This window comes from Aquarana catesbeiana, linkage group LG06 (genome assembly GCF_042186555.1).
Source record: "Aquarana catesbeiana isolate 2022-GZ linkage group LG06, ASM4218655v1, whole genome shotgun sequence".
Classification (NCBI taxonomy): domain Eukaryota; kingdom Metazoa; phylum Chordata; class Amphibia; order Anura; family Ranidae; genus Aquarana; species Aquarana catesbeiana.
This window is the reverse complement of record NC_133329.1, coordinates 199931390-199953777: the sequence shown is the minus strand read 5'-3', so window position 1 is coordinate 199953777 and position 22388 is coordinate 199931390. Positions and strand designations below refer to the sequence as shown.

At 44.2% G+C, this 22388-nt stretch overlaps 1 protein-coding gene across 4 annotated transcripts in view; it reads left to right on the top strand.

The window, feature by feature from the left end:
• Positions 1–846: 846 nt before the first annotated feature.
• The window catches only part of NUBP1 (NUBP iron-sulfur cluster assembly factor 1, cytosolic), a 583247-nt gene continuing 561705 nt past the window's right edge, over positions 847–22388 (top strand). For 3 of the 4 annotated variants that reach the window (XM_073591210.1, XM_073591209.1, XM_073591207.1), the window contains exons 1-3: positions 847–982; positions 1877–1984; positions 3720–3853. In XM_073591210.1, the coding sequence (XP_073447311.1) occupies positions 952–982; positions 1877–1984; positions 3720–3853 (273 nt within the window). In that variant the 5' untranslated portion in view covers positions 847–951. Of the gene's footprint in view, positions 1020–1876; positions 1985–3719; positions 3854–22388 lie in introns of all 4 variants that reach the window. The other variant, XM_073591208.1, reaches the window with a different exon arrangement.

Genomic DNA, 22388 nt, shown 5'->3' with positions numbered 1-22388 from the left:
GGGGGTCTGGTTGGGGGTGGGACCACCACACAACATGCTGCCGACACCCCCTCATAGTCCCCAAAAAACACACTCCCCCCATAACTTCAGACCCTGAACACAAGCCCTAATGCTAGACCCCCAAGCTAGCCCCGAAACCCTGCACAACAACGTCACTAAGACTAATGCTAGTCGGTGACAGTAACACTAGCATTGGAACAGCTTATTTACAAAACCTCCTGAGCAAAGTGAGAATCAGTTGGAAGAAGCATCTCCCTCTAGCATACAAGACCTCTCGCGATACCGCCGCAAGGCAACTTGGATGCCATAGCCCTGAACGAGAGTGGGGAGAAGCGAAACCCGGAAGTGACGTCAGAAAATCGCCCGGAAATGCCGCCTATCGATCATGCACGTGAGCAAACGTCAACAGGGGAGGAGGAACGGAGGGCAGGCTTTATGCAGCCTGACTCCTCCTACAAACACAGGCTCACCTGCGGTCAGCCTTACACTTGTTAATTTTATTGTATACTATTAGTATAACAAAAACAGCTTCTACGCAGCACTTAAGACCTAAGTGTCTGTTTATCTGTGAGGTGTAACCTTTTAACCCAGAGTCCTACAGCCAGCATTTTAGGAGGAGGTGCTCCGCTCTCCAGTTCTGCCCCACCTAGCTTTAATTTTCCTTGCTCCACAATGCACATTTTAGATACAGAGAGTGCAGAGAGAATCAAACTTACCAAGCAAATAAAGATACTGTCTTCGTATGTAATCATCAATCAATAAAGCTAAAGCAGCTTTATTAATAAAAATCATGAAGCTTTATTGATTACGACGATTACTTACAGAGACAGTGACGAGCTTTTCATGTTGATTACGAAGCTCCAACGAAACTGAGGCTTGAAACGCACAAAGCCCGGAAGTAAAACAAGCAGTTTGAAATCCCGGAAATCATTGTACGCTTTACTTGGTGCGATGGCTGATGTACCAGGGAACGCTCTAGAGCGTGAGTGAGACCAGAAGGTTGGGGTTTACATAGATGGGTAGGCTGCGTTCTGGTGCTTCTGAAATGCATTTGTTCTGCTAAGCTGCCTGTCCATTCTTTTTGAACTCTATGGGTAGAGAAGAAGTGTTGATGCAAAAACAAAAGCCACTCCTAATAAGGTCTCTGAGCGTCCGACAATCTTGGCAGAAAAAAAAAAACACGAGGATGGGCTGTATAGCACTTGAGTGTATTTGCATGAATTTATGAGTATGCACACACAAGAATACATTTTTTCAATGAGAAAAAATATTGCATATGCACATATTTGAGTGTACCTGTATACACATAAAATACCAACAACTCTGATTTCTGTAATTTATTGCTTTTTTAAATTGATTTATATGAATTACATGTTTGCGCTCCTGTGTGTATAGGTTAAGGATGAGCTTAGGCGTGTTCGCAACCCGCATGTGCAGAACCCGCCAAGAAGTTGGCACTGCACAGCGCTAATCACAGGCAGTGAGACATTCCTTGATCTCTGCAGCCGCGCATCGGGAAAATGTTTCACTGCCTGCAATTAGCTCTGTGCAGTGCCGACTTTCTGGCGGGCTCTGCATGGGTTGTGAACATGCCTGAGCTCATCCTTAGTACAGGCACATGGAAAACAACAAGCTGCATTTAGATAAGTAAAAAAAAATAAATGTCTTTATGCTTAAAAACTGAGTATTTACAGGAAGTGGTATGCAAGAGGCCTTATGCGTGTACGTGCATAGTCATAAATATGTGTAAGTGATATACAGCCCATCCTTGCGTTTTTTTTCTACCCGATATGTCTGATGCTCATACTTCAGTACAGTGTGCAAGAGACCTAACATTGATTTATTTTACTTAGCTGCTGATTTGATTTGGTTGCAGACTGTCCTGGTACAGGTAGCACTGAGGCTGGGAAGATCTCCGCATGTCAAGGATGTCCCAATCAATCGATATGTGCTTCTGGGGTGGCAGAAGCAAGACCAGATCCAGGTAATCACTTTACAATACTACAGATTGGTTGTGAGCATCTTTTCGTAAATGCTGCCTGCACCAGTTTTACTATAGTATGGCATTTATTGTGACTAAGAAGCTGTTTTTTTTTTTTTGTAAACTATATATTGTCCTTATTAATGGTAAAGGAGCGATAAGGGGATTATCGCGGTGCCAACCAAAAATTGAGATACATAAATTATAAAATTATAATATATTTTATTAACAAATAATGTTTTAAAAAATTGTTCAAAATTACGTCAGGGGTGTGAACCAACAGAAAATAGGAATATTAAAAAGCCAACTGTATAGCAGTTTTACAAAACCCAGCCTGGAGCATGGTGGCCAGTCTTGTAAGCAGGAAGTAAAAGTCCTACATGTTTCGCCTGAAACGGCTTCCTCAGGGACAGTTGGTTATAGCTGTATCGCTATTTTGAACTCTACAATAAAAAATCACAATCGAAATTATAACCAAGCCGTTTCAGGCGAAACATGTAGGACTTTTACTACCTGCTTACAAGACTGGCCACCACGCTCCAGGCTGGGTTTTGTAAAACTGCTATACAGTTGGCTTTTTAATATTCCTATTTTTTGTTTGTTCACACCCCTGACATGTAATTTTGTACAATTTTTTAAAGCATTATTTGTTAATAAAATATATTATAATTTTATAATTTATGTATCTCAATTTTTGGTTGGCACCGCGATAATCCCCTTATCTGTCCTTTACCATTAATATCAAATTCATTGGGATGAGGTGCCGTATTGACCGAGGACTATCCAGTCATTCAAACCCTTTCTTTTCATATATTGTCCTCAGTTCAGATACTTTCCCACCCAGCAAATCCATTGTTGTCCTGCTGAAACCTGCCTCAGCTCAGGTACTATGGAGCTAGAATTGTCTTTTTTTTATGCTACTGAAGCAAAGTTAGATATGTTTTACATTTATTTATTGCCATTTGTAGGATTCTTGGTTTCTTTTTCTCAGAGTAGAAAAAATATAGATCACATACACACATCACATTCATGCCTGCAAAGGTGTTAACTTATAAAACTAGAACAATAATATAGCTGTTTTCTGTGGGTACTTGCACACAGTACTGATGTATGAACATCCGGTGCACATATTAGGGTATAGGTGTACACCCATAAAAATGTTTCTAGGTTTTTTAAATCAAAGGATTGTGGCATGCGCACGTAATAATACTGACTAGCAACATGGTTTTTTTTTTGGTTTTTTTACTGATCTATACGCAGTGCAAGTGTGCACAGGCCCATTAAAACAATGGGTTCCGTTTAGATCAGTAAAAAACAAACAAACACCTGAATGCCTGCTTCTGTGTGCAAGAAGCCTAAAGCTGTAGGTCAGGTTTCAGCTTTAAATAAAATAAGTAACCTCATTCAATAAAGAGCTCTTATTTCTAAATTGCGACTGGGGTGAGGAAGAGTTAAGCACTTGCATGCGCTGGCAAACTTACCGGGTTTGTCCTTCTCCCTCAAAGTAGTGCTAGATACTCTCACGTAGCTTCACAGCTGCTGGGATTAATAGGCCAGCCTGTGATGATGGAACGCCTGTGCATTCATGATGGATTGGAAACATCCGTACACTAAGCTTCAGTGTGCACTGCACTTGTGCAACAGGCAGTGGCACATAACATTTTGTTTTGGCAGCAGAGACAAAGTATATGCCTATTCACTAGTAGCCTCCTTATTTTTTTTTTTTTTGTCATTCCAGCTATAGAGCAAATTAAAGAAAAGATGTCTACAGTGAAACACAAGATACTTGTACTTTCAGGAAAAGGAGGAGTGGGAAAGAGCACATTTAGTGCTCACTTGGCGCATGGGCTAGCTGAAGATGAGGGCAGACAGGTGAGTCCTTATGTTATCTTTTTCACCTAAATAACAGTTAAACAGTTTGGCACAATTACATATATGCAAAATCCTAAAAGTGTTTTCTCTAAAGCATTATGTTTTAGTAGCACAATTTTCCCCCATCAGGACACCCATTTGCTCCAATCAAATGTGGAAATAGAAGTACAGATCTCATTACAAGGTTTCCTACTTAACCCTGTGGCCTGTTCAAGGTCAAATAGTGTTTGCAGCTTCTTAACCATTTCACCCCCAAAAGGTTTTACCCCCTTAATGACTAGAGGACTTTTTGCAATTTGGCACTGCGCTGCTTTAACTTTAACTTTTTCCCCCACAAATAGAGCTCATTTGTGAGACTTTTTGGAAGCCTAGCCGCATACAGGACCCTGAAAACCAATCACCGCCTTCAGGATTTCTAAGGGAGTACATTTTTAATTTTACTCCTCACTACCTATCACAGTTTCAGAGGCCATGAAATGCCAATATAGCACAACCCCCCAATGCCCCCATTTTGGAAAGTAGACACCCCAAGCTATTTGCTACTTTAGGGTATGTGGGAAGCTTCTGTGAGTGAGGGGGTCTTTTCAGAAATGGCAGGTGAAGGGACAGATTCAGCCATAGTGATGGTTTGAGGGCTAGAGGATCTACTTACTGTGGTCAATGATCTACACTGGCTGGGGTGAGGCATAGGCAATGCGAACCATGTTTAGAGAGCTGTTATCCGTTTTGGAGACCAGTAAGACCAGAAGGGCTAAGAGGAACTGCACGGGGCGTGTTTTGTTTCATAATGTTGTTGTTAGGGAAAGTCACTCTAGTCTTTGATGTAGGGGCTTTACCTGAGCTTTAGTGGAGGTCCCTAAGAGCTTGGAATGGTGGTAGTGATTAAAACGACTCCTTAGAGAAGGAGTGGCAGGGGATAGGTTTAAGCCTCATTAAAGTGACTGGCGTTTCTCTGTTCTGAATGGGCATATGGAGCATGAAGGAAGTACATCATCAACTTTGCTAAGATCACAAAGCTCAAACAATGGTTAGACATTCAGAACATCATAGCAGTATTACACTGTTACGGGGCAAGTCCAACAGCAGTCTCTTAATGGTCATCTGCCACCTCCGTGCCCCAGGCATCTATCCATCCCGACCATATTTTGTCAAATTTGCTAGGGCAATTTCAGTTGGCATAGGTAAGCTTATACAATGGCAGCACCGAGTTTAGTGTTAGGTGCCATGAGGACACCCTGGGAGGCGTATTGTCTTTCCAATGGAGGAATATCTCTCTACGGGCATAGAAAGTAGCATAATTCAGGAATAGCCTAGTATATTTACCCCTTACCCTAGAGTCAAAAACTTTAAGCAGCATCATTTTGGGGTCTGTTCCAAGGTCCAGGGAGGTAACCCAGCTGAGGGTGTCGGCTATCTCTGACCAATAGTCTCTGAGGCGGGGACAGGACTATGTCATATGGAAGAAGGAGGCAGATCTCTGATCACATCTCGGGCAGGCCACTGGGGTGCTAGAGTTCATAATTGTCAATCGCTTAGGAGTATAGTAGGCCCTGTAGAGGAACTTAACCTGCATAAATCTCTGTCTAGGTCTCTGGCCGAGATCATATTAGTGACAAAGGAAGATACACTTGTCTCCCAATCCTTCTCTGATAGATCTGGGATGTCTAATTTCCACTTAGCTAGAGTTTTTTTCAAGTTTCTGTAGAGGGGCTATGGACAAGTGGAAGTACAGGGAGGAAAGGGGTTTATCTATGATCTTGGCAGTTAGTAGTCCCTCCACAGGGTCTGATCCCAGTATAATTTGTGCTGGGAACTGTTTCCCATACACATGTCAAAGCTGGTAGTATCGAAACAACATCCATCCCGGTAATGCGTAGGCACTTTTTAGATCAGAGAAGGATCTCAGTTTACCCCTGGTAACTATATGCTTCAATTTGACTATACCCTTCCTTGCCCAGACCTGGGGGTCTGGAACGGTGTTCAGATGTGGTAAATTGGGATTGCCCCAGAGAGGAATGTGGGGAGAGAACGTCTCAGGAGAGCTAAAACGGGTTCTGGCTTTGTTCCATACAGTGATGGTTGTGCGCATCTGCTCTGTGACGCCAGGGTGAGATCTCGCCTTGCTGAAAACCACATTGCTGAGAGAGGAGTATGAGCCCATTATGGCTGCCTCCAAGGTCACTGCTGGGTTGTCTTGTAATTGGGAAAACCACCATCTGACCGTCACCAGGATGGCCGCCCAGAAGTAGATCTGAAAATCCGGTAGGGACAGGCCCCCCTGGGTGACGGGCAGCTGAAGGGTGGCAACAGCTAGTCGTGGGGGTCTTCCGTTCCAAACAAAGGAAGATATTATACTTTTTATTTTGACGAAGAATGAAGCCGGTGGAATCAAAGGGGCATTTCGAAAAAGGTAAAGGAATTTGGGGAGATAAATCATTTTAACTAAATTTACCCTACCTACTGGTGATAGGGGAAGGGTCCTCCAGGCTACACATCTCTGCGAGAAGTTTTTAAGTAATGGTTGAAGGTTCAGCTCATAATATGAGGACAGCGTAGTCCCAATCTTTTCACCTAGGTATTTGAATTCAGATGTCCAGTTGAGGGGGGTGCCTGTTGGTGGGTGGTGACCCGACACATTTAGTTAAGAGGAGTGATTTCCCCCAATTGACCTTAATGCCCGAAAATGAGCCAAATTCATCTATTATGTGAAGCACTGGTGGTAGGGAAGAAATGTCCCTGAGGAAGAGGAGTGTATCATCGACATATAGGGATATTTTATCTGTTACCACGCCAACTTGGATTCCCTTTACTGAAGGGGTGGATCTAATATGAGCTGCCATAGGCTCCATGGCTAGTGCGAATAATCCAGGGGATAGTGGGCAGCCCTGTCTGGTGCCCCTGGACAGGGAAAACGGCAAGGAGAGCGAATTGTTTGTGCGTATGCGGGTCATGGGATTGTGGTATAACATTTGGACCCAGCTGGTAAAACGAGGGCCAAACCCGAATTTGCGAAGGACTGCTCAGAGGTAGCGCCACTCAACCAAAAGCCTTTTTGGCGTCTAAGGAGGCGACTACCCCCGGGCCGTCCCCGCCCGCCCTGGAGAGATGTGTAAGGAGGCGTCGGATGTTTATGTCGGTCCCTCTGCCTGGCATAAATCCAGACTGGTTCGTGTGTACCAATGCCGTAATTACAGTGTTCAAGCGAGCGGCCAACACCTTAGCCAACAGCTTGGCGTCCACATTAAGGAGGGAGATTGGGCGATATGAAGAACACTGTTCAGGGGGCTTACCAGGTTTAGGGATGACCACTATTACTGCCTCAGCCATTGTCGAGAGTAATGAGTTCCCTTCCATGGCCTTTTGCAGTACTAGTCTAAACGATGGGAATGTTTCCTCACCATAAGTTTTAAAGAATTCGGCAGGTATCTCATCTGGCGTTTTGCAAGGAGGCAACTGCCCTCTGTAATTCCTCTAATAGGATAGGACCGTCTAAAGCTTCTCTAAATGTGGATGTCAGGCAAGGGAGCTCCACCCTGTCGAGGTATGCTGTCGGTTCTTCGTCCGTGCACTCCATTCGAGAACCATAGGGTTCCCGATAGAATGACGCAAATCTGTCATTGATGGAAGAGGGCTCTGTCAGAGTCGTCCCATCCGAGTCACATATGGACGAGATAGTCACTGGGGAGGAGCTTTCCCTCGCCAACCATGCCAGCATACTGCCTGTCTTCTCCCCATGCTCAAAGATTCTTTGGGACTGATGTAGAAACTTTGTTTTGGTAGCTGATGTGCGTAGTAGTAGAACATCCCTCAAGCTGCCTGGAAGTTAGAATATGCTCTCGGAGTCCCCGACTCGGAGTATTCCTCCTCAAGTGCTGCCACCCTCTCCTCAGCCCTTCGGGTCTCCTCCCTCAGATCTTTACGGACCTGGTGGATATGCGACTGCAAGTTACCCCTGGTAAAGGCCTTAAATGCGTCCCAAGACGTGATCAGAGACACTGATTGTTCCAATTCCCGCCAATATTGCATCACCTTAGACCTATATGGTTCCACTATTCTGGAATCAGACAGCCAGAACCTGGACAGTCTCCACAAACTCTCCCCCGGTGCATAGGACACGTACAGCTTCAAGGCAAGCGGGGGGTGATCGTATATGCCGCGGGGGAGAATGGCGATATCCCGAACCCTGGGTAGGTCAGACCCCCCCGCAAAGGTAAGGTCTATACGTGAGAGGGTTTTGTATGAAGCTGAGTGACATGTATAAGCCCTCCGAGAAGGGTTACGCTATCTCCAAACATCAGTGAGATTAGAAGCTTCCGCCTAGGAGAGCAGCTCTGAAGATGAGCCCGCTCCGGGTGAGAGTCTGTCCATCCCAGGATCCAGGGTCAGGTTAAAGTCCCCAAGCATCACCACATTATCCGTAGCGTAGGTAGCAATTCTAGATATAAGATGATTAAGTAATCTCGTGGAGGCCGGGGGGGAGGGGTTAAGTACAATCCCACCACCACCAGCTCCAATCTGTCTACCATGGCATGGTGTATTACAAATCGGCCCTCCGAGTCTAGTTCCAGTGCCAGCAGTTTGAACGGTGGTGACGTATGAACAAGAATACTGACCCCCCCAGAGTAATTGGTGTATGTGGAGTGGTACTGATGTCCTACCCAGGGGCGTCTAAGGCTCAAAAGCTTACTGCCTGTCAAGTGAGTTTCCTGCAGTATACATATTTGAGGATGATAGGTTTTGAGAAACTGAAACACTAATGACCTCTTCACAGAGGAGTTCAAACCCCTAACGTTCCATGAAACAATAGTGCAGTCAGCCATAATCATCTAATGGTATATTTTCAAGCTGTGGACCTACACCCAGAACTAGATGCAAAATCCGGACAGCTATGTGAGTCAGGACCTGGCATCCAAAACATTTAGTGATATGCATGCTTACATCGCTTGTGAAAAAACAACAAAAGAACCAATTGTAACAAAATATACCCAACCAACCCCGCCACCCCCAGCCCCAACTTTGGGGAGGCGCAGGATCCCAATTTAGAACTAAGGCGAACACGCCTGTAATGGGGGAACGTGTGCAAAACGGCATCCGCAGTTCAGCAATCAGATGTTACATCTAGTCTCTTGCTGGAGACCGGATCAGAGAAAATGTGGGTGCAGGCTCCCGGCATCTGCCAGGGGTATAAACTTAAACGTTAACGTTGCAGATCAAGAGACCCCACTTGGGCCAATGTATAAGAGAGGCACGTCTTTAAGGCCACAGGTGGCTATGGCACTGATGGGCTGAAGTCCCTGCCATAGGGATAATAACAGGTAAATACATGCTGTTACATTCAGGGGGGAGGCCTGGGTCCAGGATAGGAAAGGGGGGGGGGGGGGAGAAAGCAGGATACAGACCTGGAGTCATTGTCCCTTCAACAAGGCCTCAAAGGGTATTCCAAGGTTTGGGACGCTGGCCATCAGTGTTCGGAAGCTGCTACTGATACCACACAGACGTGCTTGGAGGAAGCTGAGACAGGCAGACTTATGCGGTCTCACACCCAACCAGGGAACCTGCATATTTCCTTGGACTCCTGCCCATTTTGATTCTGGGGTATTATTCAAATACTTCCTGTTGCTGAAATTGGGACCCATGATCTGGTTCCTTTTATCCTCAGTTTTTAGCAGGATTGTACCCCCCACCCTCTAACTCCATCAAACAGGCTGTCTCAAGCCTTCGCAGTGAGGGGAGGACTGTGTCTGTTCTTATATTGGGGATATCCTTTGTGAAGCAACCTCAGTCCACCCTGGTTCTTATTCCTGTGATTCACCTGGTATCTTCCCTATCTCCTTGAGCCTTGGTTCTGTGATCCCTGTGTGGCCTTGACGGGCGGCAAATTCTTGATTCGCATTGGATGCTGATAATCTCCCTGGGAGTGCTTATATGAATCTTAAGGGATGAAATATCCATTTTGACCAATTGTCGTTACCCCTGAAGAAGAGGTCAACCCCTTTTGCTTACCTCGAAACGTCGGGTTCTATGATCATTGGTTCTTTATTACCTGTATCATTGCATTTGGTCATTTATTTGTAGAATTACTTTTTCCCATTTACATGCATCCATTTTATTGTATATATGGTTAGGTCATGTGTAATGATTTTTAGATGCTAAATTAATAAACTACAATACTTTTATACAAAAACTATAAACTTCTACTACTTTCTACTTTATTAGAGGTAACCCCGTGAAAAAAGTCCCGCTAGAGGAATCGCACTCCTTCAGGGGGTGCTTAGGTTCAGTGTTCGGAAGCGGGAAACTGCAGCACGTGAAGGGTAGCAGATCCCCGTAGGAAGACCCAGGCCAATGAGTAGAAAAAGACATTCGGGCGAACAAGTAGAAAACTTATCTGGGCGGAAGTGTGTCAATCCATCCTGAGGCCTCCTCTGGGGACATGAAGAACCGAACAGACTCCCCATCCTCTACCCACAGCCTGGCCGGGAACAGCATACTATACTTGATATGGTGGGAGCGGAGCCTCGCTCTCACAGCATCAAAGGATTTCCGCTGCTTTTGGGTTTCCAGCGAGTAATCCGGAAAGATTAGGAGTTTGGCGTTTTCGAAGCGGAGTTCACCCTGGGCCCTGGCTTCCCGCATCACAATATCTCTATCCCGAAAGTGAAGGCGTTTAAAGATAAATGTTCGGGGCGGTGCTCCCTGGGGTCCCCTGGTGGTGGGTATGCGATGGGCCCTTTCCATGGTAAAAAATGGAGAAAATCACGCTGAAGGGAGTAGCTGTTGCAGTAGGTGTTCAGCAAAGGCCATAGGGTTCATGCCCTCCGCCCCCTCAGGGAGACCCAAGATGTGCAAATTATTCCTTCTGTTACGGTTCTTTGCAGCCCCTGCGCGGGACTCAAGCGTTTTAACCCTGGCTTTAAGTGCGTGAATGTCGGCCCCATGATCACATACAGTATCTTCCGCCTGGGAGACCCTGTGCTCCATCTCAGTCATTCTGCCACGAAAGGCATCAAAGTCCTTCCTAATGAACTCCACATTAGCTTGAATATGTTCCACCTTACCAGTCAGGGTGGTGATGGCCTGTAGGACTGCCTTAAAATCGGCCGCCGTAGCAGGCAGCCTATCGGGGTCTTCGGCCTGGCTCTCCATCCGGGCAGGAGTCGTAGGCGAGGCCCCGGCTCCAGCCCTGTTTGCACTGTCAGGCTTTGTGGCCTTTTTACGGATTCTGGGTTGGCTCTTCCTCCTGTGCATGCCCCAGGGAAGGGTACCAGGAGTGGAGGGGGACAGGGAGAACCTGCTGGGGCCCTCTTCTTAGCGTCCGGACGGGTACTGCGCCAGTCTGTGAGGCCGCGGGTAGGATTTCCAGGTGAGTCCCTGGCTTCGGCCTCGTCCGTGATATCCGGCCGGATCATTTTTTCTGGGACCTCGGCCGGCCGTTTCTCTCCCCAGGTGGTCCGGAGTGGCACCCTAGTCAGCAGGGACTTGGGAAAGTCTTTTTAATGGATCGGCACCCAGTATAACCAGGATTAGAAGATCCGGTCCTGAGGAGCTCAGGCAAACACGTCTGCTCCCTCAGCCATCTTGGACACGCCCCCATGAGAAGCACAACTTACTAAGTTGCTTGCTGAGATCCAGGTTCTGGAACTACAACATAAGAGATCACCAGTTCCCTTTTTAGGGAATGACCTTGCTCACCTTCATCGCCAGGTCTCAGACCTTCTTCTACAAATCCAAAGCCAATCCTGTAGGAAGTTTAACATATGAATCCGGCGACAAGTGTGGCAAGTCGCTAGCCAGGGCCCTTAGAGACCAACGGAAGGTCTCTTACTTTCCACACATCAAGGGAAAGGACGGACAACTTTTATTGCCTAAAGCTATCACACAAATGTTCGGGGAATTCTATTCCTCTCTATACAATCTCTCATCCTTTCCCTATCACCCTCCTCTTTACCTTTCATCGACGCATCTTTCTCGCCTCCCATCCCGATTCATAGTGATCTTGAAACCCCTATCTCCATTGAAGAACTGCACATGGACCAAACCCCATCTATTGTGAATACTCTTGAATAGGTAAATTTACACTTCAGTTACGAACTAATGATGGCCTCTAGCAGGGGCCAACTCGCCAAAGCACAAAATGATTGCAAACACTGGTCACAATGGTCTAGAGTAGCGATATACAGTCAGGTCCATAAATATTGGGACATCGACACAATTCTAATCTTTTTGGCTCTATACACAACCACAATGGATTTGAAATGAAACGAACAAGATGTGCTTTAACTGCAGACTTTCAGCTTTAATTTGAGGGTAATTACATCCAAACCAGGTGATTGGTGTAGGAATTACAGCGGTTTGTATATGTGTCTCCCACTTTTTAAGGGACCAAAAGTAATGGGACAGATTAACAATCATCCATGAAACTTTCACTTTTTAATACTTGGTTGCAAATCCTTTGCAGTCAATTACAGCCTGCAGTCTGGAACGCATAGACATCATCAGACGCTGGGTTTCATCCCTGGTGATGCTCTGCCAGGCCTCTACTGCATCTGTCTTCAGTTCCTGCTTGTTCTTTGGGCATTTTCCCTTCAGTTTTGTCTTCAGCAAGTGAAATGCATGCTCAATCGGATTCAGGTCAGGTGATTGACTTGGCCATTGCATAACATTCAACTTCTTTCCCTTTAAAAAAAACTCTTTGGTTGCTTTTGCAGTATGCTTCGAGTCAATATTCATCTGCACTGTGAAGCGCCTTCCAATGAGTTCTGAAGCATTTTGCTGAATATGAGCAGATAATATTGCCCGAAACACTCCAGAATTCATCCTGCTGCTTTTGTCAGCAGTCACATCAATAAATACAAGAGAACCAGTTCCATTGGCAGCCATACATGCCCACGCCATGACACTACCACCACCATGCTTCACTGATGAGGTGGTATGCTTTGGATCATGAGCAGTTCCTTTCCTTCTCCATACTCTTCTCTTCCTATCACTCTGGTACAAATTGATCTTGGTCTCATCTGTCCATAGGATGTTGTTCCAGAACTGTGAATGCTTTTTTAGATGTTGTTTGGCAAACTCTAATCTGGCCTTCCTGTTTTTGAGGCTCACCAATGGTTGACATCTTGTGGTGAACCCTCTGTATTCACTCTGGTGAAGTCTTCTCTTGATTTTTGACTTTGACACACATACACCTACCTCCTGGAGAATGTTCTTGATCTGGCCAACTGTTGTGAAGGGTGTTTTCTTCACCAGGGAAAGAATTCTTCAGTCATCCACCACAGTTTTCTGTGGTCTTCTGGGTCTTTTGGTGTTGCTGAGCTCACTGGTGCATTCTTTCTTTTTAAGGATGTTCCAAACAGTTGATTTGGCCACACCTAATGTTTTTGCTATCTCTCTGATGGGTTTGTTTTGTTTTTTCAGCCTAATGATGGCTTGCTTCACTGATAGTGACAGCTCTTTGGATCTCATATTGAGAGTTGACAGCAACAGATTCCAAATGTAAATGGCACACTTGAAATGAACTCTGGACCTTTTTATCTGCTCCTTGTAAATGGGATCATGAGGGAATAACACACACCTGGCCATGGAACGGCTGAGCAGCCAATTGTCCCATTACTTTTGGCCCCTTAAAAAGTGGGAGGCACATATACAAACTGTTGTAATTCCTACACCGTTCACCTGATTTGGATGTAAATTCCCTCAAATTAAAGCTGAAAGTCTGCAGTTAAAGCAAATCTTGTTTGATTCATTTCAAAGTTGTGGTGGTGTATATAGCCAAAAAGATTAGAATTGTGGTGATGTCCCAATATTTATGGACCTGACTGTAACAAAATTACAAAGTTATGCAATATCCTACTGAACTTAACTGAGCTGTAAAGTTAGCTCGCCCATGAATCGGAACTCTAGCTTTTGTCTTATTTTTTTCAAATATAGATTTTTATTGTTTATAGAAACAGGTCAGGGATGGTACAGTTCAATGACCGTTATAACAGATAACATACATGGGTAATTGCATTGCCAACAACCATTTTTATGTCTAACCTGATAAACACCCATCAGTAATGGCAATATAATCTATGAAATTGTTGTCTATTATATTGTGAGGCGTATACCTCTGACGTCCCAAGATGGGTAATGTCTCTGCAGTCCCACTAACAGGAACTCCAGTGAACTGCCTGAACCCCAGCCATTATTAGGTCGCAAAAGGGAAAACAAGCACAGTAGCAGATATATAGGAAGACAGAACCAACATAGTCCGATGGTTCCGGAGAGGACTGAGAGAAGAGAGATAGAAGTAGTATAGTTGGGGTGGGGGGGAGAGGGTAGGTAAGGGGTTAGGGGCATAGGCCCGGAGGAGCTGGACTTGTCGCCACTGTGTGTATCAGTCGGATCTGTAGTGATTCGCTCATCATGTTCCAGAGCCTCCATGCCTTAGAGTGTTTTTTTTCCAATTTTTTGATTTCTGCAAAAAATCTGCACAACCACATCCCAGCAGACGGAAGTGTGCTTTTTTTCCCACATAAGAGGAATACAGGCGGCGTTCAGCAATTGCCGTACTATTGATTGTTGGTAACTTCTTCCCGGGATCGTGGTAGCGTAGAGCAGAAGGAAAGCTGGGTCATTAGGGATCGTGTGTTCTGTAAATTTCTGGGCAACTGTTTGTACCATCGTCCAAAAATGTAGCTGAGGGCAGGACTAGAAGATATGAAGAAGTGTCCCTTTATTCGATTGGCATCTCCAACATTTGTCCTTGGTGGTTGGAAAATATTTGTGCAATAACTGCCAGTGTCAGTGAAGAACCGTTTGCAAATCAAGCTCCCATTTCTGTATAAATGACAAGTCAGGTTGTTCTGGAGGGGAGTTGAGTAAGAAGTAGGTTTTAGATAGGACTTGGGGTAGGGCCCCTTCGTCTCTACAGTAGTCTTCAAATGTCAAAATCGAATGCAGGAAGTGGTGTAGTCTTATTGCTTTCCAAAATGGAAGGCGGTAGTGGCCGGTGTCACTCGTCGGTGATTGAATGGAAGGCCACCGACCGTCTTCTAAGAAGTTTGAGGCACGATCTCGACCCGCCGCTAAAAGCGTCTTCTGTTTGTGTAAGTCCAGGGGCGAACGCTGGGTTGCCCAGTATTGGGAAAAGAGGGGAGTCTTTAGTAGAGAGGAAATTGTCCGCATGATTAGCGATCCCGTCTGAAGGGTAGCGCCTATTATCGGATGAGATTTCAGAGCGGAGGGCAGTTGGTCAAAGCACCACACGGCCCCTTTTAATGAAACCTCAGTCTGGGTTTGTTCCAGTTGTGTCCATAGTTTGCTCTTGCTGTGCCGGTTCCAGTCAATAATTCTCCCTAGAAACAAAACAGAAAAGGGGGACCGATGACACATCCATTTTAGCACAGATCAAAACGAGGTGAAAACTCGGCTTATATACTGCCCACCCGATTAAAGGACCTGTTTACCCCGTCAACCTTGGTTAAATACCACAATAGGTTCAAAAATCAAGGGGTGGTAGTCCTCTGAATTAAGGAGTAAAGCATATAAAACAACGGAAAAAATCCAACAGCAGTTAATCAGAGAGGACAAGCCGGTGTAAGCTAAGTATCTTTATTGATTATCCAAGTAACAAATTAACCATTTGTAAAACCTACATCCACCTCCAACACATAGTTAAAATAAGACAGACTTCTTAATAGAACACAGGTGGCCACAAACCCAATACAAACACCTCGCACTCGTCTCTCTGAGGAAGCTTGGGTTCAAGCGAAACGCGTAAGCATCAAGCCATCACGCTGCCTGTGGTAAGGACACTGTGATTTCCATCATACACCATGATCCACCTCTGACTATCCCCTATCTCCATGCTGCAACACGGATGTATCCACTGATGTGAACTATTCACTATGCTGCTTTGGACTGTGACTCTCTATACAGCTTACTGATACCACAAGCCTGGACGGCCTGGACCTTGTCTCATATCGTATGTTCCAGCTGGAATGACTGACATCAATATCTGGACCTCCAGAGTGGAATTAATCTCGGTGGGGCTACCGATGTAAGGATTAGCGTACTAACAGTTAAAGATATGTGGCGCTAGTCTAAATATGCCGCTCATCATAAATCTCCAAAGAATTCTCAATGTTTCCGACAATAAAATTATCAAGATCAGTCAGGCTGAGTCAAAATGGATTCATGAATTACGCACTTTAACGCCGCACGGACACAACGTAGAATTCGATCTTAATTGTTTTATCTCTAACTTTTAACTAGAATTTTATAGATTGCATATTTTTGGGTTGTATCTGATTAATTTAAAGGAGAAATTTTATCACAGTTAATGATCTTGGTAGATGCTTGAAACATTATGTCCGTGAATTGGGGATCATAGGTTGGAAAGATTTTGGTCCAATCAGCAAACCCCTTGTCTTGTATTGAGATGCTTTATCTCTAAATTTTAATTGGATTTTTTTATACATTTTATATATTTTGTGGTTTTATTTTGATTAGTTTTAAGGAGAAATTTTATCAACAGCTAATGATTTTGCTAGATGCTTGAAACATGATGTCCCTGTATTGTGGATTATAGGTTAGGGAGGCTCTGGTCCAATCAGCAAATTTCTTGTATTGAAATGAAGATCACACCATGGCTTAGAATATATTCTGCTAGTTATTACTGTATGTATATTGGTTTATTGTTTTAATGTGTCCATCATTCATTCCACATTTCTATACTTCTAAGTGTAAAGCATGATATTTTCAGGCTGGTGATTTTCCCCTATACATCAGCTTGATTTATTTTGTGTGCCTTCTTACCTGGTGGATTAATTACGTAACAGATGACTTGTTCTGAGTCACTATGAGATGGCACAAGTATAAGACACCTCCTAGCTAGTGATTTTTTTCCCATATAATTTTTTCCCATTTATTTGTTTGTCATATTCACTGTTTTCCTGCTAGATGTTGTAATGACCTATTAGATGCTAATTCTGGAGTCACCACCAGAGGGCATGAATGAAAGGAAGGCTATAGCTCATAATGTGATTTTGTTCATTACACAAATTGTGTATAGTATCTATGTGCTAGTATTGTTAAATGAACTTTTTATTTTGATGTATGAAGCAGCACTGATAATGTTATGTCAATAGTATGGAGGGAGTAGTTTTTAACATACACACAGGATCGTACGTAAACATTGTTGACATCGTTGCCATGACGGCGGCGCTGTTATAAGCTGGCTAACAGGCACCGGACTCCTCATCCCTTTGATAAAGTCACGTGGTGTGACGCAACGCGTCAGGGTAGGAGGAGCCAGGTGCCGACGCTTCCAGGGGACGGCCGTACCCGGAAGCTTGTATTGTTTCTGCTGTTACTGCTGCTGACAGTTTCGTTTTTACATGTAAGTTACTATGTTTTTACAATAAACTTGGATTTGAATTACTTCACTATGGAAGCATCTCCTTCTTCATTATCATTTTGGGGTCGGTGTGAGCGCTGGTGACTAGTTAGTGAGTGTCTGACCCACGTACATCCTTGGAAGAAGGGGACGGCTGCTGGATCATCATCCCTTACAGTTAAATATTAACTATCTGCCTGACTTGGCCCATTGGGGCCGCTGATTAAGGTGAGAGGCTGAGGGAAACACCTGTGTGCTGCACCAGTTTCTTCAAGTGAATGAATCCAGCACCAAGTCACGTTATTGGCATGTTAATATTAACCATCTGTATGGACATTTCAAACCACATTGCATGAAGCAATACATTTTTTGGACTTGATCACAGTTTATGCCACAGTTTTTTATTGTATGAGAAGTATGTTCAGGTGGAAGAGGTGTTACATATATATTTTGGAGTGCACTTTAGAGTCGTAATTTTATATATATGCACGGCTCTGCACCTATGCCACTTTTATGCACTTGATCACTTTTTGTTTATTTTATGTGATATTGAACTGCACTTTCACATTCATTATTGCATGCTGCTTTGATATTATTTACCCATCAGCAATATTTATTTTTTATTTTGGTATGTATACTTATTATGTTGAAGAAATTATGCACGTTTTATGACACAGTTTTAGGAACCGTTGTTTAATTTTCACCATTACCACTGTGTTTTATAAGTATTTTATGGTCACATTTTTTATTTGGTTTGATTGAGGGACACATCAGTATTGGATGATTTAATTTGATGATTTATTAGGGATGTCTTTTAGTATTTAACACTGTGGTTGATTCAGCTGCCCCCTAATGGGAGAAGATATTATTGTCTATTGTGTATTAAGGAAACATTGAGAATTCTTTGGAGATTTATGATGAGCGGCATATTTAGACTAGCGCCACATATCTTTAACTGTTAGTACGCTACTCATTTGGGTGGGTGAGGCCACCTCTTATGTTGGCAGCTTCTCTAACCTTTTGTGCCCTTGATTTTTAAGAACGCGGTTGTGCGCATTAGTTTTCTATTATTTCAAGATGTAAGGATTAGACTTCTAAGGGCTATGATTACAACCACAGAAGACGTCAAATGGTGAGCTGCTTTACACTCCAAGTATTGAGGAGGAATATCCCGTATAGCTTTTCACGTTTTGTTTTCCTTTTGAAACATCAGCCCTAATTCCAATTGTTTCTAACCTTCGATCCTCACCGATATCTGCACCTCTATATACATTCTGTTGTATAAGAACCACTCGACTTAGTCCTCACACCAAGGGAACTCTCGTCTACCCTTCAAGCACTTTCCATAGGCAATTTCACTGGAACTGTATTTGAGTGCCCCAAATTTCAAATTTCACTGGCCTCTCTGACAATTTAATTTATTGACCATTCATGTTTTTGATCCAGATCCGGACTTAGGATAATTGTCTGTGTGTGAGACGAGTGCGAGGTGTTTGTATCGGGTTGGTTGCCACCTGTGTTCTATTAAGACGTCTGTCTTATTTTAACTATGTGTTGGAGGTGGGTGTAGGTTTTACAAATGGTTAATTTGTTACTTGGATAATCAATAAAGATATTTAGCTTACACCGGGTTGTCCTCTCTGATGAATTGCTGTTGGATTTTTTCTGTTGTTTTATAATTCTCCCTAGGTGTACCACCAGATAGTAATTTTGCATGTCAGGGAGGGCTAGACCTCTGTAGTGTTTAGGGAGAGTAAGATAGCTTCTACGCAATAGGGGTTTCGAGTGTGCCCAGACAAATTTAGTAAAAAGTGAATGCAGCTGTTTAAAATGTGGCGTAATCTTGATCGGAAGTGCTTGGAATAGAAAAAGAAACTTCAGGAGTATACATATCTTGAGGAGGTTGCATCTGCCAAACCAAGATTGTAGGCCCTTGTTCCATTCCTTTAGCAACAGACGGGTCTTTGTTAGCAGTGGTGGGAAGTTCAGTTCGAAGGTGCGTGTCAGATCAGTAGGAATGAGGGCTCCCAGATGTTTGAGGACGCAGTCTGACCATTTGAAGTTGAATTGGGTTTGTAAGGGCTTTAGTCTGTCTGGTGCTAGCTTAACTCCTATTGCTGTGGATTTATCGAAGTTGATTTTTAAATTGGATAGTGTGGCATATCTATCGAATTCTCTAAATAAATTTGGGAGGGACACTACTGGATTAGTGCTTAAGAAGAGGAGATCATCAGCATAAGCCGATATCTTGTATTGGGCATTACCTAATGTGATTCCTGATATGTCTGGGTTGGAGTGTATAGTGCATAAAAAGGGTTCCAGGGATAATGCGAAGATTAGGGGAGATAGTGTACACCCCTGTCTGGTGCCATTCGTAATGGGAAAGGTATCCGATAGGACACCATTGGCTTTGACCTGGGCTGTTGGTGTGGAATAGATATTTGAAATCCAGTGCCACATTTTGTGTCCCAGTCCAATGCGTTTAAAAACAGAGGTCATGAACGTCCAATTGATGTGGACGAATGGTTTTTCAGCGTCTGTGCTGAGAAAGATGCTCGGTGTCTTAGTCACATTGACTATATGAATGAGGTTGAGTACTTTGGTATTATCTCTAGCCTCCCTCTTAAGGATAAAACCCACCTGGTCTAGGTGGATTATATGCGGTATATGCTGGGTCAGTCTGTTGGCTAGGATCTTTGTAAAAAGCTTAAGATCTATATTCAGAAGGGAGATGGGTCTATAGCTGCTGCAGGCGGATGGGTCTTTACCGTCCTTATGTATAAGGGATGTGTGGGCCTTCGGTGTATCTCTGGGGAAATGAGTCCCTTCACCGAGTGCGTTGAACAGCTTCACCATGTAAGGGCCTAAAATTGGTAGTAGAGACTGGTAGTACTGTAGGGTGAAACCATCGGGGCCTTGCCCGGCTTCATCCCTCCCATCGCTTTCTGCAGTTCATCTAGGGTGATGGGGGAATCTAGGTCTGCGCCTACTTCTGCCGAGAGCTGGGGGAGGTGGGAAGAGGTGATATAGTCCTCCATTGCTGCTTCATTAGACACTTGTGCTGGGAGGTTGTATAAGGATGAGTAGTAATCCCTAAATTCTTCTGCAATTTGGAGAGGCTTGACCCTTTTTTGACCCGAAGGAGCTATGATTTGGGGTATATATGTGCTGAGTCTATGGTTTCTAACTGCTTTCGCCAAGAGTTTCCCGCATTTATTGCCCGATTTGTAAGAAAGCTTCCGGCAGAATTGTAGTGCTGCTTTTGCTCTATATTGTACTAAGTCTACTGTTTGTCTCCTAAGCGCTAACAGTTTAGTTTCTAAAGAGGATGTGGGTGTACGTTTATGCTTTAGTTCAACTTTGTGTATCTCACGAAGGAGCTTAAGCAGTTGTTCCCTTTCTCTTTTGATACGCGCCCCGTGTTTAATCAGCACCCCTCTTATAACGGTCTTATGGGCTTCCCATAGGATACCAATGTCACAGTCCACGTTGTGGTTGGTTTGGAAATAGTGCTTTAGTTCAGCTGTGACATCGGCTAGGACTGCTGGGGTCTGTAACAAGCTTTCGTTCAGTTTCCAGAACCTAGTTCTGTTGGTCGTGACCGTAGAGAGGGTATATCTCCTGGTGATCGGCGCATGATCTGACCATGTGATATTACCTATCTTTGGGTCGTGTACTACTTCTAGCTCACCATGGGGGATGAGAAAGTAATCAATCCTTGTGTACACCTTTATGGGGCGAGGAATAAAAGGTATAATCCCTCTCCCCAGAATGATGGAGCCTCCAAACGTCTATCAGTTGGGCCTTGTGTAGATCTTGTGTGATTCGTTTATGGACGCCAGGACGTACCGAGGAGAGGCCGGATGATGTGTCCACTGTGGGAGACGGGGGTATATTAAAGTTCCCTCCCATGATCACCTGACCCTCTGCAAAATCTGTGAGTTTGTTCAGTTCACGATGGATAAAGTTGTCTTGTCTATCGTTGAGAGCATAAATGGTGGCCAGTGTCAACCGTATGCCCCCTATCAATCCCCTAAAGAAACACATAGCGGCCCTCAGTATCCACCATAGTGTCATGACATGTCCAGGGTACCTAGCCTGCCAGGAGTATAGAAACTCCTTTTGGATTTAGCTGATATGTTGGTGGCATAAGTTAACGGATAGTATTGATTCATAAGGCATGGAGGGCTATCTGTTCTGAAGTGGGTTTCTTTTATAAACGCCTCATCAGCGTGGGCTCTTTTAAGGTCATTCAGTAGGATACACAGCTTTTCGGGTGTATTCAGACCCTTCACGTTCAGCGAGAAGATGTTGATCGAGTCCATCCTCTCCGGATCCTAAGGGTGGGGGTGGTGGTGAGGAGGGGTGAAGAGGGGGATAAAGTGGGGGAGAAAGTGTGAGAGAGAAAGATAGGAAAGTAGAAAATGAGGACAAAGCAGAAAAAGGTGAGATTGGACAGTGGGATACTGTCCTCCTTCCTATTAAATGCACAGAAAATTATGCAGAAAAGCACTTCCCGGCTTCTACCGGGCAAGGTGCCTTAACCTAATGGTGAAGAGGTTAGACTGGGCCGAGAGGAATTCTCCCAGCCCTACCCAGTCCCCTCAGCTTGATGACATAGCACAAACACGTGAACTTACCAGAAACCATCAACTCCATAACTGAAGTGTAGTAAGCCCAGGAGCAAGAGATATAGGGAAACATTGTCAACTTTAACAATAAAGGTAAACTTTCTTTCCACCCCCCCCTTTACAGAGAGTTACCAGAGTTAGTTCTGGGACATTTCTAATATACTGTGATTCTGTATATACCTTAGTTATTGCTCTGTGTTCCAGAATCCCATAAAATAAAACAATGAAATGGGGGGAAACAAAACACCTCTTCACCAAGTGTCCAGTGGTGGCAACAAATGAGGCAGAAATATCAAGCAAAAAAATAAAAATAAAAAATGTAACATGTATATTGAGGTAAATGCCCCCTAGCTGTCTGTGCTATGTGGGGTGATCTTGTATATCTCCAATATTTGTTATTGTTGGTCCACCCCTGGGCAGGCCATTTTCCCTTCCCCTCTCCCAGGTGTCCGAATCAGATCCCTCACGCGGAACATATGGATTTCATAGCCCATCTGGTGAAAATAACCGCCATACGGTAATC